The following is a 24,472-nucleotide window of genomic DNA, read 5'->3' as shown; positions in this document are numbered from 1 at the left end:
GTTTAGCGAAGGAGACCTCTTTATTTTGCCACCTGTGTGTGCAATGAACCGAGAATCGCCCAGAGGGCTGTGACCCACTGCAGCTTGACCAAAGAGGGCCTATTATAATATGCTTCCTCAGCTATCTGTAGCTGAGGAAGCGTATTATACAGTTGCTGCTCCCTCTGCCTCCTTCTAGTCGTTGAATACGAAATAATCAGGCCTCGTAAATATGCATTAGTGGCCTCCCATAGTATTGCTGGGATTACAGGCCGTACCCAAATTGATATCCCAGAAGGCCCTGAACTCTCTTGTGATGTACTCAATGAATTTGCTATCCCTTAACAGGAAAGGGTCCATGCGCCAGTGTCATGTATCCATTCCACCACCCTTGATTTCAATATCTAAATACACTGGTGCATGGTCTGAGACAGCTATATTCCCAATTTTGCACGCCAATGTTCTGTCCAAACAATCCGATGACATAAAAAACATGTCAGTTCACATATGGCACTTGTGTGGGTTGGAATAGAAAGTAAAGTCTCTTCCATTAGGGTGGAGGTGCCTCCACACATCCACTAATCCCAACTCCTCACACAAGTCTACCAACTGCTTAGATTTCGCGGGCATACCTGCCGGGCCCCTTGGCACCCTGTCAACCTCAGGATCTACTAGGGATTAAAATCCCCTCTAATGATTGTGCAACGTACCCCAAGACTCATTAATTTGGGGACTGAATCAATTAGAAATTTAAGAGGGTGTGCCAGGGGACAGTATATATTCAGGACGCCATACTCTTCTCCATGTATTAGAGGTTTAAGAATTAATAACAGTCTGTATTCATCCTTGATTTGCTCAATTATGCAGTTTCAGATGTTCCTTATCAGTTAAATGCATCTCCTACAGCAGGGCGATGTCCACCCTTTCCTTCCAAAGGCTTGACAGCACCTTCTTACTTTTCATAGGGGAATGGCTCCCTTTCACATTCCAGGTACACCACCTGAACAAATCACTGGCCATGGTCATTCAGGGCAGCCTGTGGTTTCCCAAGAGGAGGAAGTTTATCTGAGGTGCAGCGAGCAACAAAGACATTAAACTGTACAAAGTCCAAAAACTACTTCTACAAAAACTACAACAAATAAAAAAAACTAATCACTAGATTTAACTTAAGCAAACAGCCAAATAACTCCCAATTCACTAGAGAGCTCCCCCCCGGCCATTGGGGGCACTCCTCCCAACCCTTACTACCATCCCAACTCCCTCTAGCTGAGGCCATGCCTAGCCCCAGGCAATTCACAAATGAAGAAAACCTGTTATTACATTCTGAGATGTAATGGATGCCCATCTCCCCCCCCACCACCCCCGTGCCCCCGCCCTCACCACACACACACATTTCAACCACAAGAACAGCCACCCTCAATCCAAAAACAAAAGGAAAGCAGTAAAAAAAAAGCCCCAGATAAACCAAACTGACCGATATATGAAATAATTCCGGTTTCACAGCAAAGCAGTACATATAAAGCCGATAACCACAAAAAAAGGGGAGAAAGGAGAAAAGGGGCAATTAAAAAATTTTTAAAACCTCATACCATTGTCCATAACAATGTCCCCTCCCCGCTCACCCCTCCAACCACGACCAGAGTCCTTTAATTCAGAGAATTCACAAAGTCCTTCACCTTTTCTGCAGAATCAAAATTACATACTGAACCTCCAAGAGCAAAACGCAGAACAGCCGGGTACCTCAAGGAATATTGAATATTCAGATCCCTTAATTTTTCTCTTAACTTCATCAAACACCCTTCTCTTCTTAATTAGGGTTCCTGAGAAGTCCTGAAGAAACATTATTCTTGAGCTTTTGTACATTAAAGCCCATGAATCTCTTCCCAGTCGTCTTGCAGTTTCAATCACTAACTGTTTTTGTTTATAATGCAGGAGTTGCACTAGGATCGCACAGGGGCATGGGTCCAACCCGGACCTGCGCATTGCGATCGGTGGGCCCCCTCCACACTCAACAAGCCCGACTCCAACTCCAGCTCCAGCTCCAGGAACTTCTGGAGCCACTTCTCCGGGATGCCGACGAGGTCTTCACCTTCCTCACCTTCCAGAAGACCCACGAGCCTTAGGTTTTTCCTTCTATTATTATTTTCCAGGTTGTCCACTTGCTCCTGAAGGACCCGAACCTTGTCTTCCAGCGTTCAGATCCTTCCTCCGGAGACCTTAGCCACAGTCTCCGATGTCCCAGTCCTCTCCTCCACTCTTCGGTCCAACATTTGAATTTCCTGCTGATGCTTTTTCAGCATGGCAGATAGTAGTTCCACCGCTTCTTCAGTCTTTTCTCGTAGTTGGGCAAACTCCAATAGTAAAGGCTGCTACTCCATTAAATCCAAAGGGGCTGCCTCAGGAATTTGAGCAATAGTTGCAGACACCCCTGATGCAGTAGGGGAGTGCCCTGCCTCCTGCACTTCTTTAGGCCCCTTTCCTTTATTTGCTTTCATCCTGGTCTTAAAGCTGTTAAACCATCATTCTGACTGCTCCAAATGTTCAGTAATTTTATATTAGCAATTTTTTTCTCCTGGTGTGGTTGATGAGGGGAGTAAAGGTCTCCCTTGCCAGGGGGTATGGCACAGAGTCCAGCATAGCAGACCACTCAGACCGCCGCCATCTTGGATCTCCAGCCTTGAATATATTTAAAAATGCAGCCTCTACAGCTTTCTGTGGTAAGGAATTCCACAGGTTGACTATCCTCAGAGATGAAATTGCTTATTCTGAGATTATGCTCTCTGTTCCTAGACTCTTCCACAAGGGAAAAGAACCTTACTTTTCTGCCCAGTCAAGTCCTCTAAGAATTTTATATGCTTCAAGAACTCCATGCCTCATTCTGTAGATTCCGAAGAGTACAGGCCCAACCTATACCACAGAAGACCATATCTAAAAGCAGTTTACTAAATCTTCCCTGGACTACCTCTAATGCCAGTATACCTTTCATAAGATAACACACCCAAACTTGTTCACAATATTCTATCTGTAGTGCCTTGTTTAGTTTGACAAAAACCTCTCTATTTGTATACTTCATACCATTTGAATTAAAAGCCAACATTTCATTTGCCTTCCCTATTACCCGTGAACTCTTTTTGCAATTCATGCACAAGGGCTCCTAAATGGCCCTGTTCTATAGATTTCTCCACTCCTTTTCCGTTTAAATAATATTCAACTCCTCTACTCTTCTTGTCCAAGTGCATAACTTCACATTTCCCCACGTGTCAAGTTTTTGCTCGCTCGCTTATCCTGTCTATATTCCTCTGCGGATTCTGTGTGTCATCCCCATCACTTACCCTCCCACCTACTTTTGTCTCATTTGCAAACTTAACTGAAGTACATTCACTTCCTTCAGCGATCTGTGGGACACACCACTAGCTACAGGTTGCCAGTCTAAAATGCACCCACTTTCTTCAGCTTTGTCTTGTATTACTTAGGTAATCCTCAATCTATAATAATATACTGCCTCCAACACCATAGACATTTATCTTATCAATAACCTACTTTATCAAACATCTTCTGAAAATCTCAATGTTTAAAATCCACTGCATCCCCTTTACCTATCCTCCTCCTTACCACCTCAATGTATTCTAGTTAATTTGTTAGACATGATTTCCCTTTCATGAAGCAATGCTGACACTGCTTTTTTGTATTATGTATTTCTAAATGCTCTGCTATTACATCTTATATAATAGACTCCAACATTTTCCCAATAATAGACACTAAGTTAACTGCCCTTTTTGGGTCTTGCTCCTTTCAGAAGGGTGAATATTTACTCGTAAAAATACACACAATTTAATTAGAAACAGACATCAAATTACTTGCGTGGGGGGTGATGCATAAAGTTCCATTCTTCATGAAGAATGGAATACATCTTGAAAGCATTTTTGCAAGATGAAGACAGAAGTTTTCACATATATTACAACACAGAACTTAAAACAGAACCTTCTGTAACCCTTTGCCAAAAATGGACTAGGGTAGTTATCGAACGACTATATAGACTGAAGAAGAAATTAGGGCAATACCTTCTTCAGGGGCGGCACTGATGCCTCACAGCACCAGGGTCCCAAGTTCGATTCCAGCCTCAGGCGACCGTCTGTGTGAAGTTTGCACGTTCTCCCCGTTCTGCATGGGTTTCCTCCGGGTCCTCCCACAGTCCAAAGATGTGCAGATTAGGTGAATTGGCCATGCTAAATTGCCCATAGTGTTAGGTGCATTCGTCAGAGGGAAATGGGTCTGGGTGGGTTACTCTTCGGAGGGTCGGTGTGGACTGGTTGGGCTGAAGGGCTGTTTCCCCACTGTAGAGAATCTAATCTAATCTAAAACTTGATCACTGTCAATGTCCAAAAATCCCAGCCTTATTTTACTGTCATAGTTCTTTATCAGGAACACTGGCTGAAGACTTAGGAGAGTTTACATAGTGAGGCAGTGCTTAGATTCCTCTTTATTGTGCACAAAACAAAAAAACTGACTTCATTGGATTTTCATACCCATCCAAGCTCACACAGGAAGCAGGGTGAAGGACCAGAAGTAGGTTTTTAACTCATTCATTCATGAGATGTGGGCGTCGCTGGCTGACCAGCATTTATTGCCCATCCTTAGTTGCCCTTGAGAAGGTGGTGGTGAGCTGCCTTCTTGAAACACTGCAGTCCTTTTGGTGTAGGTTGACCCACAATTCCCTTTGAGAGGGCATTTTGACCCAGCAGGGTTGGGAGGTGGCTTATAAAACTTTTCACTTTGTTTTAGGAATGCACATGACAATAATTTGCTATTCTATTCTATTTGTAAACCTAAGAACAATGCTCCATCACTGGATTGAATTGCTTACTCGGATTTGGAAAGAAACAGGTAGTAAATCCAGATTGATAAGTTATTTCCATCGTCTTGAATTTGTTTCTAATAAATTCTTTTACTTAGTTTTCCTTTCTACTAGACTTTCTCTCCAAAATCTTTCAATACTTTTCTCTGAATTTAATACATTTGAAATTATACAGAAACTTGCATCCACCTGAGCAGACAGAGATGTATGATGCATGCACGTACACAGTGGTTCCAAATATGTTACCCTAGCTCCCATCTATGCTGCTTCTCTCTTTCTCTCACACACACACACACACACCTGTTTGCATACACACATACAAAGATGCAAACATCTGAAATCTCACCCATTTTTGAAATAAATGACGTGAGCTCTTTGAAGTCCTGTTTCAAGGAAGAACCCCAATTCCTGTTCTTGGAATGCTGAACCGGGTTTTGGACTCCTGTTCTGGATATTTGTGTTCAATACCTGGCTCCAAAAATAAGAATAGTTTGTTATTTCTTTTGCCAATCTGTTAATCTCATTAAGAAAATGATATACACCTTTTATATAAAGCAGATACAAAAATAGAAATTGCTGGAAAGTTCAGCAGGTCTTGCTTCCTCAGACCTTAAGATGGGTCACTGGACCCAAAATGTTAACTCTGTCAGACCTGTTGAGCTTTTCCAGCAATGTCTGTTTTTGTTACACTTTTTATGTATTAGGACAAAATAATTAAGCCTGCGTATATTGAACACTGAAAACAATGTACAGACTTTGAACTGGGGCAGTGTAATATTTAATTATCTAATGTTTACAGATATTTTTACTTAGTACAAACCAGTTTCTCTCATCAACAGAAAATGTGCAACTTAAACTATGGGAGGAGAGCACTATAACTGCCTATATAGGAACCAAACTTGCGATTCCTCACTTGGAGGCTGTTTTTATTTCCACAGGACTGATTTAAAATAGAAGTCAACTAACCTAACTTAAAAGAGATTCTGCCTTTGAAACAAACAAATAAATAGACATAACAGGAATTTAAATGTACATTTTAATATTTAGCACAATATTTTCAGCATCAAGAACAGGAGACAGATTGTCGAGACAGTCACCAATTTGACCGACAATCAGCTTCTCAAACTTCATTTGTAGCATAAAGCAAAATCAGCCCAGTGCTAGTCAAGATCTAAAACTTGTAAATGCCTTTTAAATGCACATAAGCCTTTTCAATGATGTGCTCCAGCATGCAACTGCATTTGGCATTTTGACTGACAGGACTTGGGACAGCTTTGTCCATTTCAGATATTTTGCAGTACACTAGGTCATTAAGGCCAAAGAATTGTCATTTACAGGAATACAGAAACAAGTGCAGGCCATTCAGCCCCTTCAGGCTCTTTTGCCATTTAATGAGATTACGGATGATCTTTGGCCTAACTCCATACACATGCCTTTAGCCCATATTCTTTAATACTTTTGTTTAACAGAAAAATTATTAACTCAGATTAAAAATTAACTATTGATGTGGCATCAACTACCATTTGTGGAAAATAATTCCAAATATCATCCTTTGTGTATACAAGTGCTTCTCAACATTTCTCCTGAATGGATTGGACCTAACTTTTAAATTATACCTGCTAGTTCTAGAATCCCCAACCATTAGAAATAGTTTAAGTTTAACTTTGTTCTATCTTTTGCTTAATGAGGAATATTTTGGTCAGATCATCCTTCTATATTCACTTGTAACATACAAAATTATCCCAAAGTGCTTCACATATGCTATAAAACAAACTTTTACACTGAACTGCATAAGGAGATACTGTATTAGGAATTGTAACAAAGTGTTACGTTCTTAAGGTCTTAAAGGAAGGAAAGTAGAGATACAGATCTGGGGAAGGATTCCAAAGCTATGGGGCGAGGCAGCTAAAAGCATGGCCACCAATAGGAGAACCAGAATTGGGGGACCTGTAGACTGCAAAGCTGAAGGAGGTCACAGATATCTCAGTGGCTTAATGGGCTTTGGAATGGGTGCAGAGATTTTGCGAGATTGTAGGCTGGGTAAATCAAAGATTGAGAATTCTAGGGCTGGGGGAGACTACAGAATGCTTGGTGGATTATAAGGCATTCCACTTACCACCTATACAAATAGATTGAGAAGTCATATCTTATTAACCAGAACATGTGGATCTTAAAAGAGAAACAAAATAGAAATGCCACAATGATCACAGTGTCATCAATAAAAAAACAAGGAGAAAGTGAGGACTGCAGATGCTGGAGATCAGAGCTTAAAAATGTCTTGCTGGAAAAGCGCAGCAGGTCAGGCAGCATCAAAGGATCAGGAGAATCGACGTTTCGGGCATAAGCCCTTTTTCAGGAATTCCTGAAGAAGGGCTTATGCCCGAAACGTCGATTCTCCTGCTCCTTTGATGCTGCCTGACCTGCTGCGCTTTTCCAGCAACACATTTTTAAGCAAAAAATTAAAAACAACAGAAGAGTTGTGATGGAGTCAAGGTCCACAAGATATGAGGATACAGTGCCGTATCAGGTATTTGAGTCAGTTTGGGTGCTATTTTTAAAAAATACCAATTTAGATAAGGGGCTGTAAAGAATCATAACAATGATCAGTGAGGCCCCATCTGCCTCACTGGTTAACAGGAGAAGAGCAGAAATGCAAGTTTAACCACAGAAAGTGACTTTGAAATTAATTCTGAGAAAAAAGAAACGTCAAAAGAATTCTGACATATGGTACCTGTGACAAAAGTGCTTTGTATAACATTGCATCCCCTGAGGTCAGCTGCTAGTTATTTCTTTAAATATTTCTAGAGACCAGGTAATGTTCTGGGGACTGGACTTGAGACATGACAGATGGTGGAATATGAATTCAATAAATATCTGGAATTAAGAGTCCAATGATGATTATGAACCCATTGTCAATTGTCAGAAAAAACCCACCTGATTCACAAATGTCCATTACGGAAGGAAAGTGCCATCCTAACTTCTTTATAATTTATAGTCGTATGCAATTTTACAAGAAAAACACAATGAAAAGTGTTCTAAGTCACCCTACGATGGTGCCTATATTAATGACAGAAGTCATGATAAAATCATGATCTGGCCTTTATGAATCGCCAGATTCTCAACAGTGACACTGACTCTTAACTGTCGTCTGGGCAACTGGGAATCGGCAATAAATGCTATGCCCTCATCACATGAATGGATACAAAAATACCTTCCTTCACCGCTGTCTCCCTGTGCTGCCACTTTCAAGGAACTATATTCCACTGCAACACCACCGTGACCAGTCCTATTCCAGCCCCCACCCATAACTCTTTTGCCCAGACGACAATGATTATCATCAGTGCTGATTTTGTCTCTGGTCCAGAATTGGAAAAGTTTATCAATTTTGCTTCCCACCTCCACACTGCTCTCCTTTTCACCTGGTCCATCTCTGACTCCTCCCTTTCTTTTCTTGACATTTCCATTTCCATTCCTGAGGTTAGGCTGGCCACCAATATCCACTGCAAGCCCAGTGACTCCCACAGTTGGCAGGAGTACAGATCCTCACACACTGTTTTCTGTAAAGACTCTCTTCCATTCTCCCAGTTCCTCCATCTCCATCACATCTGTTCTGACAATTCCAACTTCGACAAGGGGGCCTCCGAAATGTCCATCTTCTTCCTCAACTGAGGATTCCCCAGCACCATAACTGACAGGGTCCTCAGCTAGGTCCAACCCATCTCCTGGTCTTCAGCCCTCAGCTCCTCCCACACATTCCCCCCATCCCCTTACCTACCATCCCACTAGCCTCCATATCTAATGGATCATTAGCTGCCATTTCTGCCACCTCCAGACACAGATTCACTTCCCCTCCCATGTCAGCCTTCTGCAAGGACCAATCCCTCTGCTCCATTCCTCCTTCACTCGCCTCACATCACCTTTCCTTACAACTGTAAGTGATCTATGACCTGCCCACTAACGTTCTCGCGCATCAGTATCGAAGGGCCCAAATGCAGTTTCCAGGTGAAGCAGATCACCTGCACTTCACTCAATCTAGTCTACTGCATTCACTGCTCACAATGTGGTCTCCCCTACGTTGGGTGACTGCCTTTCAGAACATCTACATTCTGTCCACAAAAATGATCTTTAGCTTCCAGTCACTTGCCACTTCAACATCTCGCTTTGTTCCCTGGCCAACATCTCGTCTCAGGCTTGTTGCAGTGCTCCTGCAAAGCTCAGCATATTCCACTGTGGAACGATACAGCCTTTTGGACTCAATACTGAGTTCAACAATTTTAGAGTTTGAGGTACCTTCTCCCATGCCCTTAGTGCAACTCCCACACACCAGGTCTTGCGATCATATGGTCTGCTATTACACACAACTCACTATTAGCCACTAATAATCCCCATAAGCAGGTATTCATTCTCCTGGACTGATAGTTATTCACTTCTTTGTCTGACCAAATGTTCTTCTCTTTTTTGTGCTCTACTCCTGCCTATTTATTTACTCATTAGTCCCTCCCCCCACCCTATCTTCTGCATAAAAACCGACATTTCCCAGCTACCTCAGTTCTGAAGAAGGGTCACTAGACCCGAAATGTTAACTATGCTTTCGCTCCACAGATACTGCCAGACATGCTGACTTTTCCCAGCAATTTCTGTTCTTGATTCTAATTTCCAGCATCCGCATTCCTTTTGTTTTTTTTTTAAAGGTCCTGTTGTACTCTCATATAACCTTCACCATCCATCCTGTCAACTTCCCTCAGGATGAATTACCTCAATAAGATTACCTCTTATCTTGTAAACTCTAATTGATACAGCCCAGCCTGTCTAATCTTTCCTCATAAGACATCACCCTCAACACAAATACCCAGGTTCCAAAACAGAAATTGCTGGAAAAGTTCAGCAGGTCTGGCAGAATCATTGGAGAGAAATCAGAGTTAACGTTTCAGGTGAGGACAAGGGGACACAATCCAAGATTTCAGCTGAGTGAAACTCCTCTGAAGTGCTTCTAACACTCTTCATACTTGAATAAGGAGATTGTACAAGCTCCAGATGCGACCTCATTAATGCTGAAAAACTGTAGAAAAACATCCCTCCTTTTATATCGCATTCTACATGCAATAAATAATACTTCACCATTCTTCCTAATCACTTGCCAAACCTGCATGATTAATAATTAGGTTTTATCATTTTGAGTTGATTAAGTGAGGAATTAAATATATATTGTTTAATTATGGTTAATTGTAAAATACCTTTGGCAAGAAAGAATTACATTTGACCTGGGCCAAATATAACAGGTTGATGTATATTAATTTGTCAAATTGATTTGAGCTTCAACTTGTTTAGGTATGGTCAGTATTGTGAAATTAGAAATAGTTATTTCAGCCACATGACATTTGACAGGTGGTGGAAAATAATTAGATTTATCAGTTGGGACATATGGGATAGTATCAATCACTAGGGGCTGACAGCACATACTTCAAATAGACACACATATTGCTCGTCAATAAAGATATATTTTTAAAAATTGGTAGATTGATGTACAAACGCTACTGAAAATGGGGCAAGATTACAAAACATGATTGGCATGTCAAAGAATGCATCAGGAGACAGGAGAAAACATAATACTATGCAGTGCAGAAACAGGCCCTTTGACCCACCAAACCTGTGCTGACTCCTAGCTCATACTTAGACTACTACTAAACTGCCCACACGTGATATCTATTCCTCTGTTCGCTTCACGTTCATGCATCTATCAAGGTATGCTAAAAATAGTCCTAATGTGCCTGCTTCCACCACCTTCACTGCCTTCCAGGCAACCATCATCCGCAGTGTGAAAAGTTTCCCCTGCACTTCTCCCCTAAGCTTTCTCGTTCTCACCTTGAATCTATGCCAAGTTGTAATTGACTTTTCCACCCTTTCTACGGCTTACAAAATTTTGTCGACCTCAATCAGATCACCCTCCGCCTCCATCTTTCCAGTGAAAACAATCTGAGTTTATCCAACCTCATAACTAAAATCATCCAGACCAGGCAACATCCTGGTAAACCTTCTCTACACATTCTCCAAAGCATCCATGTCATTCTGCTAGTTCGGCAACCTGCTCTGCATACAATAGTCCAAATGTGGCCAAACTAAAGTTTTGTACAGCTGTAACATAACTTGCCAAATTGTATGTTCAATGCCCCGGTCGATGAAGGCAAGGCATGAAGCTCCACATTCCAACCAATCTCTGGATGAAGACATTTCCCCATAACTCCTTTATAATTCACTCACTCCAGAGCGTTGCCAACTATAAGGGTGAAAGAATTAAAGAACAAAATTGGAACGTTACAGCACCACTGACGCTCAGTATCAGCAGTGTGCACCATCACAAGACGAACTGCAGAAAGTTACCAAGGTTCCTCATACAGCAGCTTCCAAACCTAGAAGGACAAGGACAGCAAATACATGGGCATACAATCATCTGCAAGTTCCCCTCCAAATCATTCACCATCCTGACTTTGAAACATATTAGCATTCCTCTAGAGTTGTTCGGTCAAAATTCCTTCTAACACCATTGTGGGTCTAGCTACACTAAACGGACTGCAGCGGTTTAAAGTGGCAAATCACCAAAACCTTCTCAAGGGCAACCAGGAAGGGCAATAAATGCTGAACCAGCCATTGACACACTCATCCTCTGAATGAATTTTTTAAAACCTGACATTTACTACAGAGAAATAGGCAATTTGGTCCAGGTCTATGCCAGTGCTTATGATCCATGCAAGATTCCTCCCACCTCATCAGATTTTCTTCCAGTATGTGTGCTTAAATGTTACTTATCTCACTTTCTGGTATCAGACTTCTGTGAGTGAATGATATTAAAAATGTTCACTTTTAATTGCTCGAAGCAGGAAAGAATTTCTATTAGTGACTAAATGGAAGTCTCTCCATAAAGATCAGAACTTTGCATTTTTGATGAAGTGTAAATTATGATGTAGAATCTAAAATAAACGTCATGGTCAAATTAGGACTTTGCAATACTAGTCCAAACAAATCAAACTGCGCTGAGAGTTTAGGGGCATCCATCTTTTCTCAATTTGAACTAAATCGGTCCAAACACTGTCCCCTTGGAGTAAAAACTGATAAACAGGTATACATTAGACAAAAATAACAAATTACACCATTTCATAACTTCAACTCTGAAATATGTTTTTTTTGACACACTAAAAAGAAATTGATAACCTCCTTGGTTTTCAAAGGCATCATTAGTGAGCAAAGGTTATGTAATAAGGAGCTCCAGACAATCTCAACCACACATTGCCGTAATTAGTCGCATACACTGAGCTACAATAATATTCCAGGCAGCAGTTCAAAGTTCCCTTGCACTTAGTTGCTACAATGTCTTTTGTTGCACAACAGACAACTGTTATAGTTGTTTTTCTTTTTTACATTCATTCATAGGATGTGGCTTCTCTGGCTAGGCCAGCATTTATTGCCCACCGCCAATTGCCAAGAGGGCAGTTAAGAATCATACAATCATAGAGATATACAGCATGGAAACAGATCCTCCTGCCGCAATTCATCCATGCTGACCAGATATCCTAAATTAATCTAGTCTCATTTGCCAGCACTTGGCCCATATCCCTCTAAACACTTCTTATTCATATACCCATTCAGACATCTTTTAAATGTTGTAATTTTACCAGCCTCCACCACTTCCCCAACCCATTCACGCACCACCATCTGTGTGAAAAAGTTGCCCCTTAGGTCCCTTTTAAATCTTTTCCTTCTCACCTTAAACCTATGCCCTCTAGTTTTGAACTCCCCATACTGGGGAAAAGACTTTAGCTATTCACCCTATCGATGCCCCTCATGATCTTACAGACCTCTATAAGGTCACCCCTCAGCCTCCAATACTCGAGGGGAATTAGCCCCATCTTTTCAGCCTCTCCCGATTGTTCAAACACACCAACCTTAGTAATATCCTTGTAAATCTTTCCTGAACCCATTCAAATTTCACAATATCCTTCCTATAGCAGGGAGACCAGACTTGCATGCAGTATTCCAAAAGTGGCCTGACTAATGTCCTATACAGCTGCAACATGACATCCCAACTCCTATGCTCAATGCTCTGACCAACAAAGACAAACATATTACTTTCTTCACTATCCTACCTACCTGGAACTCCACTTGCAAGGAACTATGAACCTTCACTCCAAGGTCTCTCTGTTCAGCAACACTCCCCAGGACCTTAACACAGTGTACAAGTCCTGCCCTGATTTGCCTTTTCCAAAATGTAGCACCTCATATTTATCTAAATTAAGCTCCATCTGCCACTCCTCAGCCCATTGGTCCATTCGATCAAGATCCCATTGTACTCCAAGGTCACCTTCTTCACTGTCCATTACACCTCCAAATTTGCTGTCATCTATAAACTTACTAACCATACCTCATATGTTCACATCCAAATCATTTGTATAAAGCCATATTACTGTGGGTCTGGAGTCACATGTAGGCGAGATCAGGGAAGAATAGCACTTTCCTTCCCATAAGGGCATTAGAGAACCATATGAGTTTTTCTGACAATTGACAATGGATTCATTGTCATCGTTAGATTCTTAATTCAGATTTTTACTGGATTGAAATTCCAGCATTGCCGCGGCGCAATTTGAACATGGGTCCCCAAAATTGTCTCCCCATTGTCTGCATGTAGACGTGGCACCCAGAGTAGCATTATCTCTGTCTTTTTAGAGTCATAGAGATGTACAGCATGGAAACAGACCCTTCGGTCCAACCCGTCCATGCCGACCAGATATCCCAACCCAATCTAGTCCCACTGCGCTCCAGATTGTATATCACAACATAGTCTGTCCACTTTGAAATGTTCCACCTTCTCGGATTTCAACCTCTCCCACATGGTGAAATTAACAAATGAGCCTGGAAATTCGAAGTCCAGCTCTCAAATGCAGTACTTCCTATTCCTATGAGAAAGAGAGTTGAAACAGAAATTTTTATAAAAGGAGCTGGCCACTTACATCATCAGTTCTCTTTACTGAATGGGATTTTGAGAGCCTTGAAGTGTGAAAGCTGAAGCATGCAGATTTGACTTGGTACGAGTAGCTCTGACCATTGTGGGATTATTTAGATAGCTAAAGTACCACTTCAGGGAAGAAATAAGGTACTCCTTTAAATCTGGTACCAGGTCATCTTTGGACAGGTGCCCTTTGGGAGGTCAGGTACCCCTTGGTACTGTTAAAAGTAGGCATTTGTTCGTGTGCGAAATGTATAAACTTATTACTGTCAAGTTCAAGGGGCATGCATTTAAGGTGAGGGGGGAAACTTCAAAGGAGATATGAGAGGCAAGTCGTTTTTTTTTACACAGAGAGTAGCTGGTTAAGGGACTTTAAGATAAGGACATGAATATGCAAGGAATGGAGCGATAGAGACCAAGGTCAGGCAGAAAGGATTAGTTTAATTTGGCATCATGTTCGGCCCGTTCCTGTCCTGCAGAGTTCTATGCAAGTTCATTGAGATTGCCCAAAATCCAAATCCAATACTCAAAATCAATTGTCAAACTGTGTAAAGCACGGGTCAATATTTGAACCAGACCGGAGTCAATGTCCTTGGGGGAGTTTTTGTTACTGCTGTTGGGGAGGTTTTAAACTAATGTGGCAGGGGACTGGGAACCAGAAGAGAAAACAAGTAGGCAGTGAGGTGGAGACTGGGGACTGTAAGAATTATGAAGATAGCATTAATAAAGGGCAGAATAGGCAGAGAGCAGGTGAGCGCAAAAGAACTGGTGGCCTGAAATACATCTACTTTAATGCAAGGAGTATAGTGTGTAAGGCAGATGAACTTAGGGCTTGGATTGATGCCTGGGAGTATGATGTTATTGCCATCACAGAGACTTGGTTGAAGGAAGGGCATGATGATTGGCAACTAAATGTTCCAGATGCTTCAGACAAGACAGGGAGGGAAGTAAAAGGGGAGGGGGGTGGTTGGAGTTGCATTGCTGGTCAGGGACGATATCACGGCTGTGCTAAAGGAGGACACTATGGTGGTCTTGGGTAGTGAGGCATTATGGGTGGAGCTGAGAAATAAGAAGGGTGCAGTTACACTGTTGGTGCTCTATTATAGGCCTCCCAACAGTGAGCGTGAGGTAGAAGAACAAATAGGTAAACAGATTATGGAAAGATGTAGAGGCAACAGGGTAGTGGTGATGGGAGATTTTAATTTTCCCAACATTGACTGGGATACACTTAGTGTCAGAGGTCTGGATAGGGTAGAATTTGTAAGAAATTTCCAGGAGAGTTTTCTAGAGCAGTTTGTCAATAGTTTGACGAGGGAAGGGGCTATTTTGGACTTGGTATTGGGGAACGAGCCAGGACAAGTGGTAGAAGTTGCGGTGGGGGATTTCTTTGGGAACAGTGACCACAATTCTGTAAGTTTTAGAATACTCGCAGATAAAGAAGAGAGTGGTCCTAAGGGAAGAGTACTAAACTGGGCCAAGGCCAATTATATCAAAATTAGGCAGGAGTAGGGAAATGTGGATTGGTCACAACTATTTGAAGGGAAGTCCACGTTTGAGATGTGGGAGGCTTTCAAAGATAGGTTAAAGATTGTGCAGGATAGGCATGCCCCGTTGAAGGCAAAGGATAGGAAGGGTAAGATACATGAATCGTGGATGACAGGAGAAATTGCACGACTAGAGGAAAAGGGAAGCGAACATAAGGTCCTGGCAGCTAAGAGCTGAAAATGTGTTGCTGGAGAAGCGCAGCAGGTCAGGCAGCATCCAGGGAACAGGAGAATCGGGCATAAGCCCTGAAGAAGGGCTTATGCCCGAAACGTCGATTCTCCTGTTCCCTGGATGCTGCCTGACCTGCTGCGCTTCTCCAGCAACACATTTTCAGCTCTGATCTCCAGCATCCTGGCAGCTAAGAACAGAACGACTCCTGGAGGAATATTGGAAGGGTAGGACAAGTTTTAAACGAGGAATCAAGCGGGCTAAAAGGGATCATGAAATAGCTTTAGCAAGCAGAATTAAGGAGAATCCCAAAGCATTTTATTCTTATATAGGAAGCAAGCAGGTAACTAGAGAAAGGATTGGTCCACTAAAGGATAATGAAGGAAGGCTATGTGTCAAACCTGAGAGAATGGGTGAGATTCTGAATGATTACTTTGCATCAGTGTTCTCTGAGAAGAGGAACATGATGAATCTTGAGATTAGAGATAGACATTCGATTAGTCTGGATCACATTGACATAAGTCGGGAAGCTGTGTTGGGTAGGCTAGAGGTTATTAAGGTGGACAAATCCCCAGGACTGGAAGGGATCTATCCTCGGTTGCTGAGGGAGGCGAGAGAGGAAATAGCAGGGGCTTTGAGAGATATCTTTGTGGCATCCTTAAATACAGGTGAGGTGCCAGAGGACTGGAAGGTTGCTCATGTTGTCCTCCTGTACAAGAAGAGTTAATAGGACTATTCTGGGTAACTACAGACCAGTGAGCCTGATGTCAGTGGTGTGAAAGTCACTGGAGAAGGTACTGAGGGATAGGATCTATTTAGATTTACAAAAGAATGGGCTTATCAGTGATAGGCAACATGGTTTTGTGCGGGGGGAGATCATGCCTTACCAACTTAGAGGAAGTGACCGAGTTGATAGATAAAGGAAGGGCTGTTGATGTCATATACATGGACTTTAGTAAGGTGTTTGATAAGGTTCCCCATGGTAGACTAATGGAGAAAGTGAAGTCACATGCTGTGCAGGGTGTTCTAGCAGGTGGATAAAGAACTGGTTGAGCAACAGGAGACAGAGAATAGGAGTTGAGGGGAGTTTCTCGAAATGGAGAAAGGTGACCAGTGGTGTTCCACAGGGATAAGTGGTGGGGCCACGGTTGTTTTTAATATACATAAATGATCTGGAAGAGGGCACTGTTGGTATGATCAGCAAGTTTGCAGATGACATGAAGATTGGTGAGTAGCAGAAAGCATAAGGGACTGTCAGTGAATATAGGAGGATATAGATAGACTGGAGAGTTGGGCAGAAAAGTGGCAGATGGCTTTCAATCCAGATAAATGTGAGGTGATGCATTTAGTCAAGTCTAATTTTAGAGCGCATTATACAATGAATGGAAGAGCCTTGGGAAAAGTTGATGAGCAGAGAGGTCTGGGAGTGCAGGTCCATTGTACCCTGAAGGTTGTTGCACAGGTGGATAAAGTGGTCAAGAAGGCATATACCTGCCTTCATTGGACGAGGTATTGAGTATAAGAGCTGGCAAGTCATGTTAAAATTGTACAGGACGTTAGTTCGGCCGCATTTGGAACACTGTGTACAGTGCTGGTCACCACATTACCAAAAGGATGTGGACGCTTTGGAGACGGAGCAGAGAAAGTTTACGAGGATGTTGCCTGGTATGGAAGGTGCTTGCTATGAACAAAGGTTGAATAGGTTAGGTTTATTTTCATTAGAAAAAAGGAGATTGGGGGGGACCTGATTGAGGTTTACAAAATCATGAAGGGTATAGACAGGGTGGATAGAGACAAGCTTTTTCCCCCAGAGTGAAGGATTCCATAATGAGAGGTCACGCTTTCAAGGTGAGAGGTGGAAAATTTAAGGGGGATACAAACGGCAAGTACTTAGTCAGGTCAACCTTTTACACAGGGAGAAAGTGAGGACTGTAAATGCTGGAGATCAGAGCTGAAAAATGTGTTGCTGGAAAAGCTCAGCAGGTCATTTTTTTTTCTGAATTCCTGAATAAGGACTTATGCGATTCCTGAAGAAGGGCTTATGCCCGAAACGTCGATTCTCCCCCTCCTTTGATGCTGCCTGACCTGCTGCGCTTTTCCAGCAACACATTTTTCAGCTCTAACCTTTTACACACAAAACTATCTTCTTGAGTTAGATTTTTTTCATGGAGGGGACAAAAAATATAAAGTTCTTCAAGAAGTTTTAAAGAACACAAAAGATCAAAGTTTAGAAGAAATCAAAGCAACTTGGCAAATACTACGTCAAGACCCAAAACTAATATTATCCAAAATAAATGCATGTGGAAAGCCATACTCAAGCTCATCCAACCATAAAACCCATCACTTTCTTCCATCAGAATATCTACTTTGTCTCCCAAATAATTCCAGAGGTTATCCATTATACTTTGCATTTTACAATTATCATATCATTTAGATCAACTTGGTTAATTTACAATGGCTCAGGAACAACCAGACCTAATTAACTTCAAACATAATTTAACAGAAAATTGATGTACAGAGAGATCTGGGTGTTCAGGTCCATTGTTCCCTGAAGGTGGCAACGTAGGAGTGGTCAAGGCGGCATACGGCATGCTTTCCTTCATTGGACGGGGTATTGAGTACAAGAGTTGGCAGGTCATGTTACAATTGCACAGGACATTAGTTCAGCCGCATTTGGAATACAGCGTACAATTCTGGTCGCCACATTACCAAAAGGATGTGGATGCTATGGAGAGGGAGCAGAGGAGGTTCATCAAGATGTTGCCTGGTATGAAGGGTGCTAACTATTAAGAGAGATTGAACAGATTAGGATTATTTTCATTAGAAAGATGGAGGATGAGGGGGGACCTGATTGAGGTCTACAAAATCATGAGAGGTATAGACAGGGTGGATAGCAAAAAAGCTTTTCCCCAGAGTACTAGAGATCACAGGTTCAAAGTGAGAGGGGAAAGTTTAAAGGACATATGCGTGGAAAGTTCTTTATGCAGAGGGTGGTGGGGGCCTGGAACACGTTGCCAGCGGTGGTGGTAGGGGCAGGAACGATAGCATAATTTAAGATGTATCTAGATAGATACATGAATGGGTAGGGAGCAAAGGGATACAGATCCTTAGAAAATAGGCGGCAGGTTTAGATAGTGGATCTGGATTGGCGCAGACTTGGAGGGCTAAAGGGCCTGTTCCTGTGCTGCAATTTTATTTGTTCTTTGTTCTTTATAACTTGGACCCCTATCACATTAGGGGCATTGACTTCAAAGCAAGTTTAGCTAAAGTTTTTGGCCCTGCCAATAAACCACTCTGATCTGAAATATATAACATTATTACACAAATGTACCAAACAAAAACAACCATTTGGTAGTCCTTCCTATTTATGTCATATCATCAGTATAGGATTGAAATAGATTAGGTGTGTTAAAGAGTGTAGAAATAACACAAGATAGCTTTGCTTTAAATATTTTTATAAAACGCGATTAGTCACAGAACACAGAATAGACACAGGTCTGCTCCTGACAGTCATGCTTACATAACAGGGCAGCTGCACAATTGTTACAATGGTCCCCACTCTGTCTTCAATTACCCTCCTTTTATGGTTGTGAAAGGGGAATGAATACAACATGATTGCGTGGTCATTTCCATAGGTGTCTATGCTTTAATCTCTAAAATTCCTTCTCTGAAACTCTGTGTCTTGCTTTACTCCTTTAAGATACTCCTTAAAACTTGCCTTTTTCACCAAGCTTTAGTTGCCAGTCCTTACTGTCATGATTAGCATGGTCCTGGAGAAGCACAGCAGGTCGGGCAGCATCGGAGGAGCGGGAAAATTGATGTTTTGGGCAAAAGCCCTTCATCAGCAATGAGGCTGGGAGCGTCATGGGTGGAGAGATAAATGGGAATGGGGTGGGGCTGGGATGAAGGTAGCTGAGAGTGTAATAGGTGGATGGAAGTGGGGGTGAAGGTGATAGGTCGGAGAGGAGGGTGGAGCGGATAAGTGGGAAGGAAGATTGACAGATGGGACAGAACATTAAGGACGATCCTTAATGTCATGTTGAACGGTTTAGTTGTTTTGTAATGTTATAGACACAATAAAAGTTGTTGGTGATTTCACACTTGGTCAGATACTGCCTTGATGTCAAGGCAAGTCACTCGCCTGTCACCTGGCATTAAGAGAGAGAGAGAGAGAGAGAGGAGTGCTCATACTGAGGGATCCTGGCAAAACCCAAATTGAGCATTAATGACCACAGATTGTCAAGCATGTGTCTTTGCGCCACCAATGTCATTGCTTGATATCATATGCAGTGAATCAAATTGGAGGTAACATCTCTCATAGTGAGGACATCTGGCTTCACTTTTGCAACCTAAAAGCTAAACTTTTTCAAGTGTCTTTATATCCTTTCATAACATGAAAATTAGAATTGTTCACAGCATGCAAATGTGATCTACCAAATATTACTATAATTACTTTCCAAATCTGTCCCTCTTAAAATGAACCCAGTTACTGCATTGGCTTTTCTAAATGGTCTCATTAGCCTGCATGGTGATTGAGTGATTTGTATGTTTTCAGACTGAGAGAAGTGGGAGAAAAAGGAAAAGAGGAAGAAGAAAATAAGTTCTCCAGCTTTAGTGACAGGTAATTTATAAAGTTAATTAAGAAGTGATATAAAGGCAATAAATGACTCAGGACAAATCAGTTCTAAAACAGATCACTAAAAAGTAGACGTGAAAAGTGTGGAACTTTCCATTGTGCAAGTCTGCCAGGACAGCTTAAACACCAGGGAGACATGGTTCTGATTGGAATATTACAGTTACCATATGGCGACATTATTCTCAGATCCAAGAATAATTTTCTGTGAAATAATAAAACTGGATGGACAAACTAGCGAGCTATCCTATTATTCACGTCTCCTCTCTTTAGCAAACTGGCACTGCTCTCTAATCCTAGTGAGCACGATTAGGCATCAGTTCAATTCCAATGCACCAGTTAATGAAGCTTGGCTTCCTGACATCGGCACTTTGACAAAAACAATTTTTTAAAAACTAGATATCAACCAGATTGAGGATAAACAATTACTGTTCTGAATACAAGTAAATCTGCAGCATCAGATATTCAGTTTTATATATGTCTGTATATCTAAACTACACAGCTCATGTTTACTCTGTTAATAAAGCATGCCTTCTCTACAATCCTTACTTTATAGATCTAGAAAAATGCCTTGTAGTGAGGGGATTCGAACTTCTCACCTGTCAACCCACCCTTGTCAACCTTAAAATGTTTGCAATGCCTGGGATGATGTGATATTTGTGCTAACTTGCCCAAGACTTATGGGTATGGCGCAGTTCCAAGAATACTCAAGAAAATGCTATTTAAGGTAAGGTTGTAGGTTTGCTCACTGAGTTGGTAGATTTGTTCTCAGACATTTCGTCACCATGCTAAGTAACATCATCAGTGAGCCTCTGATGCAGCACTGGCGTTCTGTCCCACTTGCTATTTGTGTGTCTTGGTCTGTTGTGGTTGGTGATATCATTTCCGGTTCTTTTTCTGAGAGATTGGCAAATGGGGTCTATTAACTAGCAAGTGGGACAGAACACCAGCACTTCACCAGAGGCTCACTGATCATGTTACCTAGCATGGTGACGAACCATCTGAGAACAAATCTACCAGCTCAGCGAGAAAACTTACAACCTGATCCACAACCTGAGCTACAAATCTCCAAACCTGCAAATTATTCAGGTAAGTGCGACATGATGCACTTGGGCAGTCAAGCAAGCAAGGCACGATATGACGAATATTAGGGAACCACTGAGGATTGGGGGAACTTGGTGTGCAAGGAGGCAAGACAAGAAGATGCTTTGGTTAAGGAAGTATATGGAATACTTGCCTTTATTAGCCGAGGTAAGAAGTTTAAAAGGACAGTTATGCGGGAACTATACAAAGTCGTGGTAAGGCTACAGCTAGATTATGGCGTGCAGTTCTGCAATCCACATTGTAGGAGGGATGAAACTGCACAGGACAGGGTGCAGAGATGCAGCACCAGGATGTTGCCCTGGATGGAGTGTTTTATTTATGAAGAGAGATTAGATAGGATAGGGTTGTTCTCCTTGGATTGGAGGAGACTGAGGAGACACATGATTGAGATGTATAAAATTGAGGAGCACAGCCAGGGAAGGAATCTTTCCCCTTTGTGGACAGATCAATGACCAGGGACACAGATTTCAGCTCAAGGGCAGGAGGTTTACAGGGGATGCAAGGAAAATATTTTTCACAGGAATCCTCACAATAATTAAGTGTTTGCAATGCAAGGCATATAAGAATAGTTAGGTGCTTATTTTTGTTTGGTGCAGACTCAATGGGCCAAAGGACCTTTTTCTTTCCTCTGACCTCTGAGCATCTAGGACTATCCAAGACAAGACAATCAATTTGATTGATATCCCATCCAACTCCCTCCAGCAGCATGGCTAAAGCGAGTACTAACTCACTCCTTTAATAGCAGCCCTGCAATTCATTGACTCCATCACCTAGAAAAATCAAGGACAGCAAATGGTTGGAACACCACAAACTGCATGTTACACTCTCACTGACACACCCTGCTGACTCTGAATTACATGGCTGATCTTTCCAGATCCAGTATTGTTCCAGTGAATACAGTTAGCAAATTACTTCGCCATGAGAAACAAATAAAGATCGAATGGACTCAGATTTTACTCACAATCATTTCAAGTTGCTGACAGCTAACAGATTTTGATGCTGTGAATTTGGATTCATCCATGCACTAATAAGTGGAGGCGATGGCCTACTGGCATTATCGCTATAGTAGTTGGTGAAGCTTGAATTAGGAGTCGAATTATGACCATGAAATTATTGATGATTGGTGGGGAGAAAACCCATCTGGTTCACAGATGCCTTTTAGGAAAGTAAACTGCCATGCTCGCCTGATCTGCATGTGACATCAAGCTTAAAGCTATACAATTGACTCTTAACTGTCCTCTGGGCAATTAGGGGTGGGCAATAAATGCTGGTCTAGCCTGCATACGTGGATACTCACATCCTGTGAATGCATCCAACATTCAAACAGATTACATTAATGAGTGAATAAATAAACAAAAGTACAAAGAGAAGTGCAAGCCTTGATTTTAAAAGGCTACAGATGATTGGTGGGCTGCAGATCAGTCAGCCTACACTAGGTTTTATCAAGGAATCTGCTCTTTGTCTGCTTTCTACTGACAGCAGCTCTTTAAATGAGGCCAGCCTCTGACATCAGCCATGGCTATGGGGCAATTAGCAGTGAGAAACATTAGTGTCTGAAAAATAGCTGTTTCACACAGACAGAGGAAGGAAAGTACATTGTCACCATCAATTAAACAAACTTTACTCCATCATCCTGGAAATGGGAAGACTCAAGAATAGTACATAAGTGTACAATTATTAATACAAACCAGCTGATCTCCTGTGAGAGATAATCAGAGGATTTGCTATAGTAGCAAAACAGCAGCTTTAGAGTTTGTAATACACAATGAATTATTCCAAGATGAAGTTTAATTGCTGTAAATACTGACAATCTTTCCTCAAGAGCTGTCAGCATACCATCAGCTATCTCAACTTTTTCCACTTCACTCACTTGCCCATTTTCCTTCTGAACGTGCAGCCCATTGCTTTCTCCGTTCAAATCCATATATCATTAGCAAATCTGCTGACAATAATCGCACCTCTTTTTTGTATCTTGGAATTATGTTATCTTAAGGAGGCTGAGCAGCTTCAGCTATTCTCCCTTGAATTCTATCCACGTTATTAGCCACTCTGCCATTATTTCCCAAGCTGCTGATGACTTCCTCTCCTTTGAAGATAACTTAACACTGAACCGTGGAAGGAGAATGCTTGTGTTTCAGTACAAGCATTTAGTATTGGCTGTTGCCCTTCAGTTTTTGTTGGAGTTGTAATTTCAGCTCTGAACTTGGGCAGACTGATGGATGACTATTAAGAAAAATACCTTTATAACTGTCACATTGCTCTCACATATTCAGCCTTTAGCATCCCCTTCCTATCACTAAGTATCTGTCAAGACTACATTTTAGTGCGCACTTAATGCCAACAGGATGCAATTTCTGGTTTTCTATAGATTACTCTGTATAAAATAAAGAACAGGGGCTTGTTTTTGGTGCAACAGAAGTCTTGTTTATTAACAGTAACTATTTACACAATCAAAATGTCAGACTTGCACAACAAATGCAGAATGCTTTTCTTGATTATTTCTGTTTCCCCTTTCCTTTTTGCTCCATACCTTCCCCGAATCCACACAAATTATTTGAACTCTGTAATACTCTCCCTGCTCTATTCAGAGTTGCAAACCCTCTGCTGTTAGCCTTGAGTTTTGACAAATTGAAAATTGATTTCTGTGTCACGGCGGGGAGCGAACAGGAAGAAAGAAAAATCAAGTCAGTGGGAATGGAAGATAAAAAGCCATTTGACTATTTCATCCAATCACACAATAAAAGTAGGTAACGTCCACCCACTTTCAGAATGGACATGCAGGGCTAATTTGAGGGTGTGAAGGAGGTCTATGATGTTGCTATTACTTGCAATAAACTGGAAAGAATCATGGATAGCTTTATTTGTATTTCCATGTTGTGTGTCAAGAAGTGGAGACATTTTAATTGATGTGAATACATTAGTGCCTTAGAAATAAGGTTAGAAGAGAAAACAAAATGGCTATTACCAGCAACACGTTTTTTTTATTCATTCATGGGGTGAGATCATCACTGGTTAGGGCATTTATTGACCAGAGAGCTGTTAAGAGCCAACCACATTGCTGTTGTTGGATATCCCATGATGATATCCAACAGCATGACCATGAAGTCACATGTTGGCCAGACTAGGTAAGGATGTTAGTTTTCTTCCCTAAAGGACATTCATGAATGAGATGTATTTTTCCAACAACTGACAA

At 41.7% G+C, this 24,472-nt stretch overlaps 1 protein-coding gene across 2 annotated transcripts in view; it reads right to left on the bottom strand.

Moving 5' to 3' along the window:
- ttc7b (tetratricopeptide repeat domain 7B) overlaps positions 1–24,472 on the bottom strand; it is a 355,708-nt gene that overhangs the window by 281,371 nt on the left and 49,865 nt on the right. For both annotated transcript variants that reach the window (XM_043696948.1, XM_043696949.1), the window contains exon 5: positions 5,181–5,302. In XM_043696948.1, coding sequence (XP_043552883.1) covers positions 5,181–5,302 — 122 coding nt within the window. The remainder of the gene's footprint in view (positions 1–5,180; positions 5,303–24,472) is intronic.

This window comes from Chiloscyllium plagiosum, chromosome 10, assembly GCF_004010195.1.
Source record: "Chiloscyllium plagiosum isolate BGI_BamShark_2017 chromosome 10, ASM401019v2, whole genome shotgun sequence".
In the NCBI taxonomy this organism is placed as follows: domain Eukaryota; kingdom Metazoa; phylum Chordata; class Chondrichthyes; order Orectolobiformes; family Hemiscylliidae; genus Chiloscyllium; species Chiloscyllium plagiosum.
Note: the sequence above shows the minus strand (reverse complement) of the source record. Positions and strands in the feature narration are given on the sequence as shown.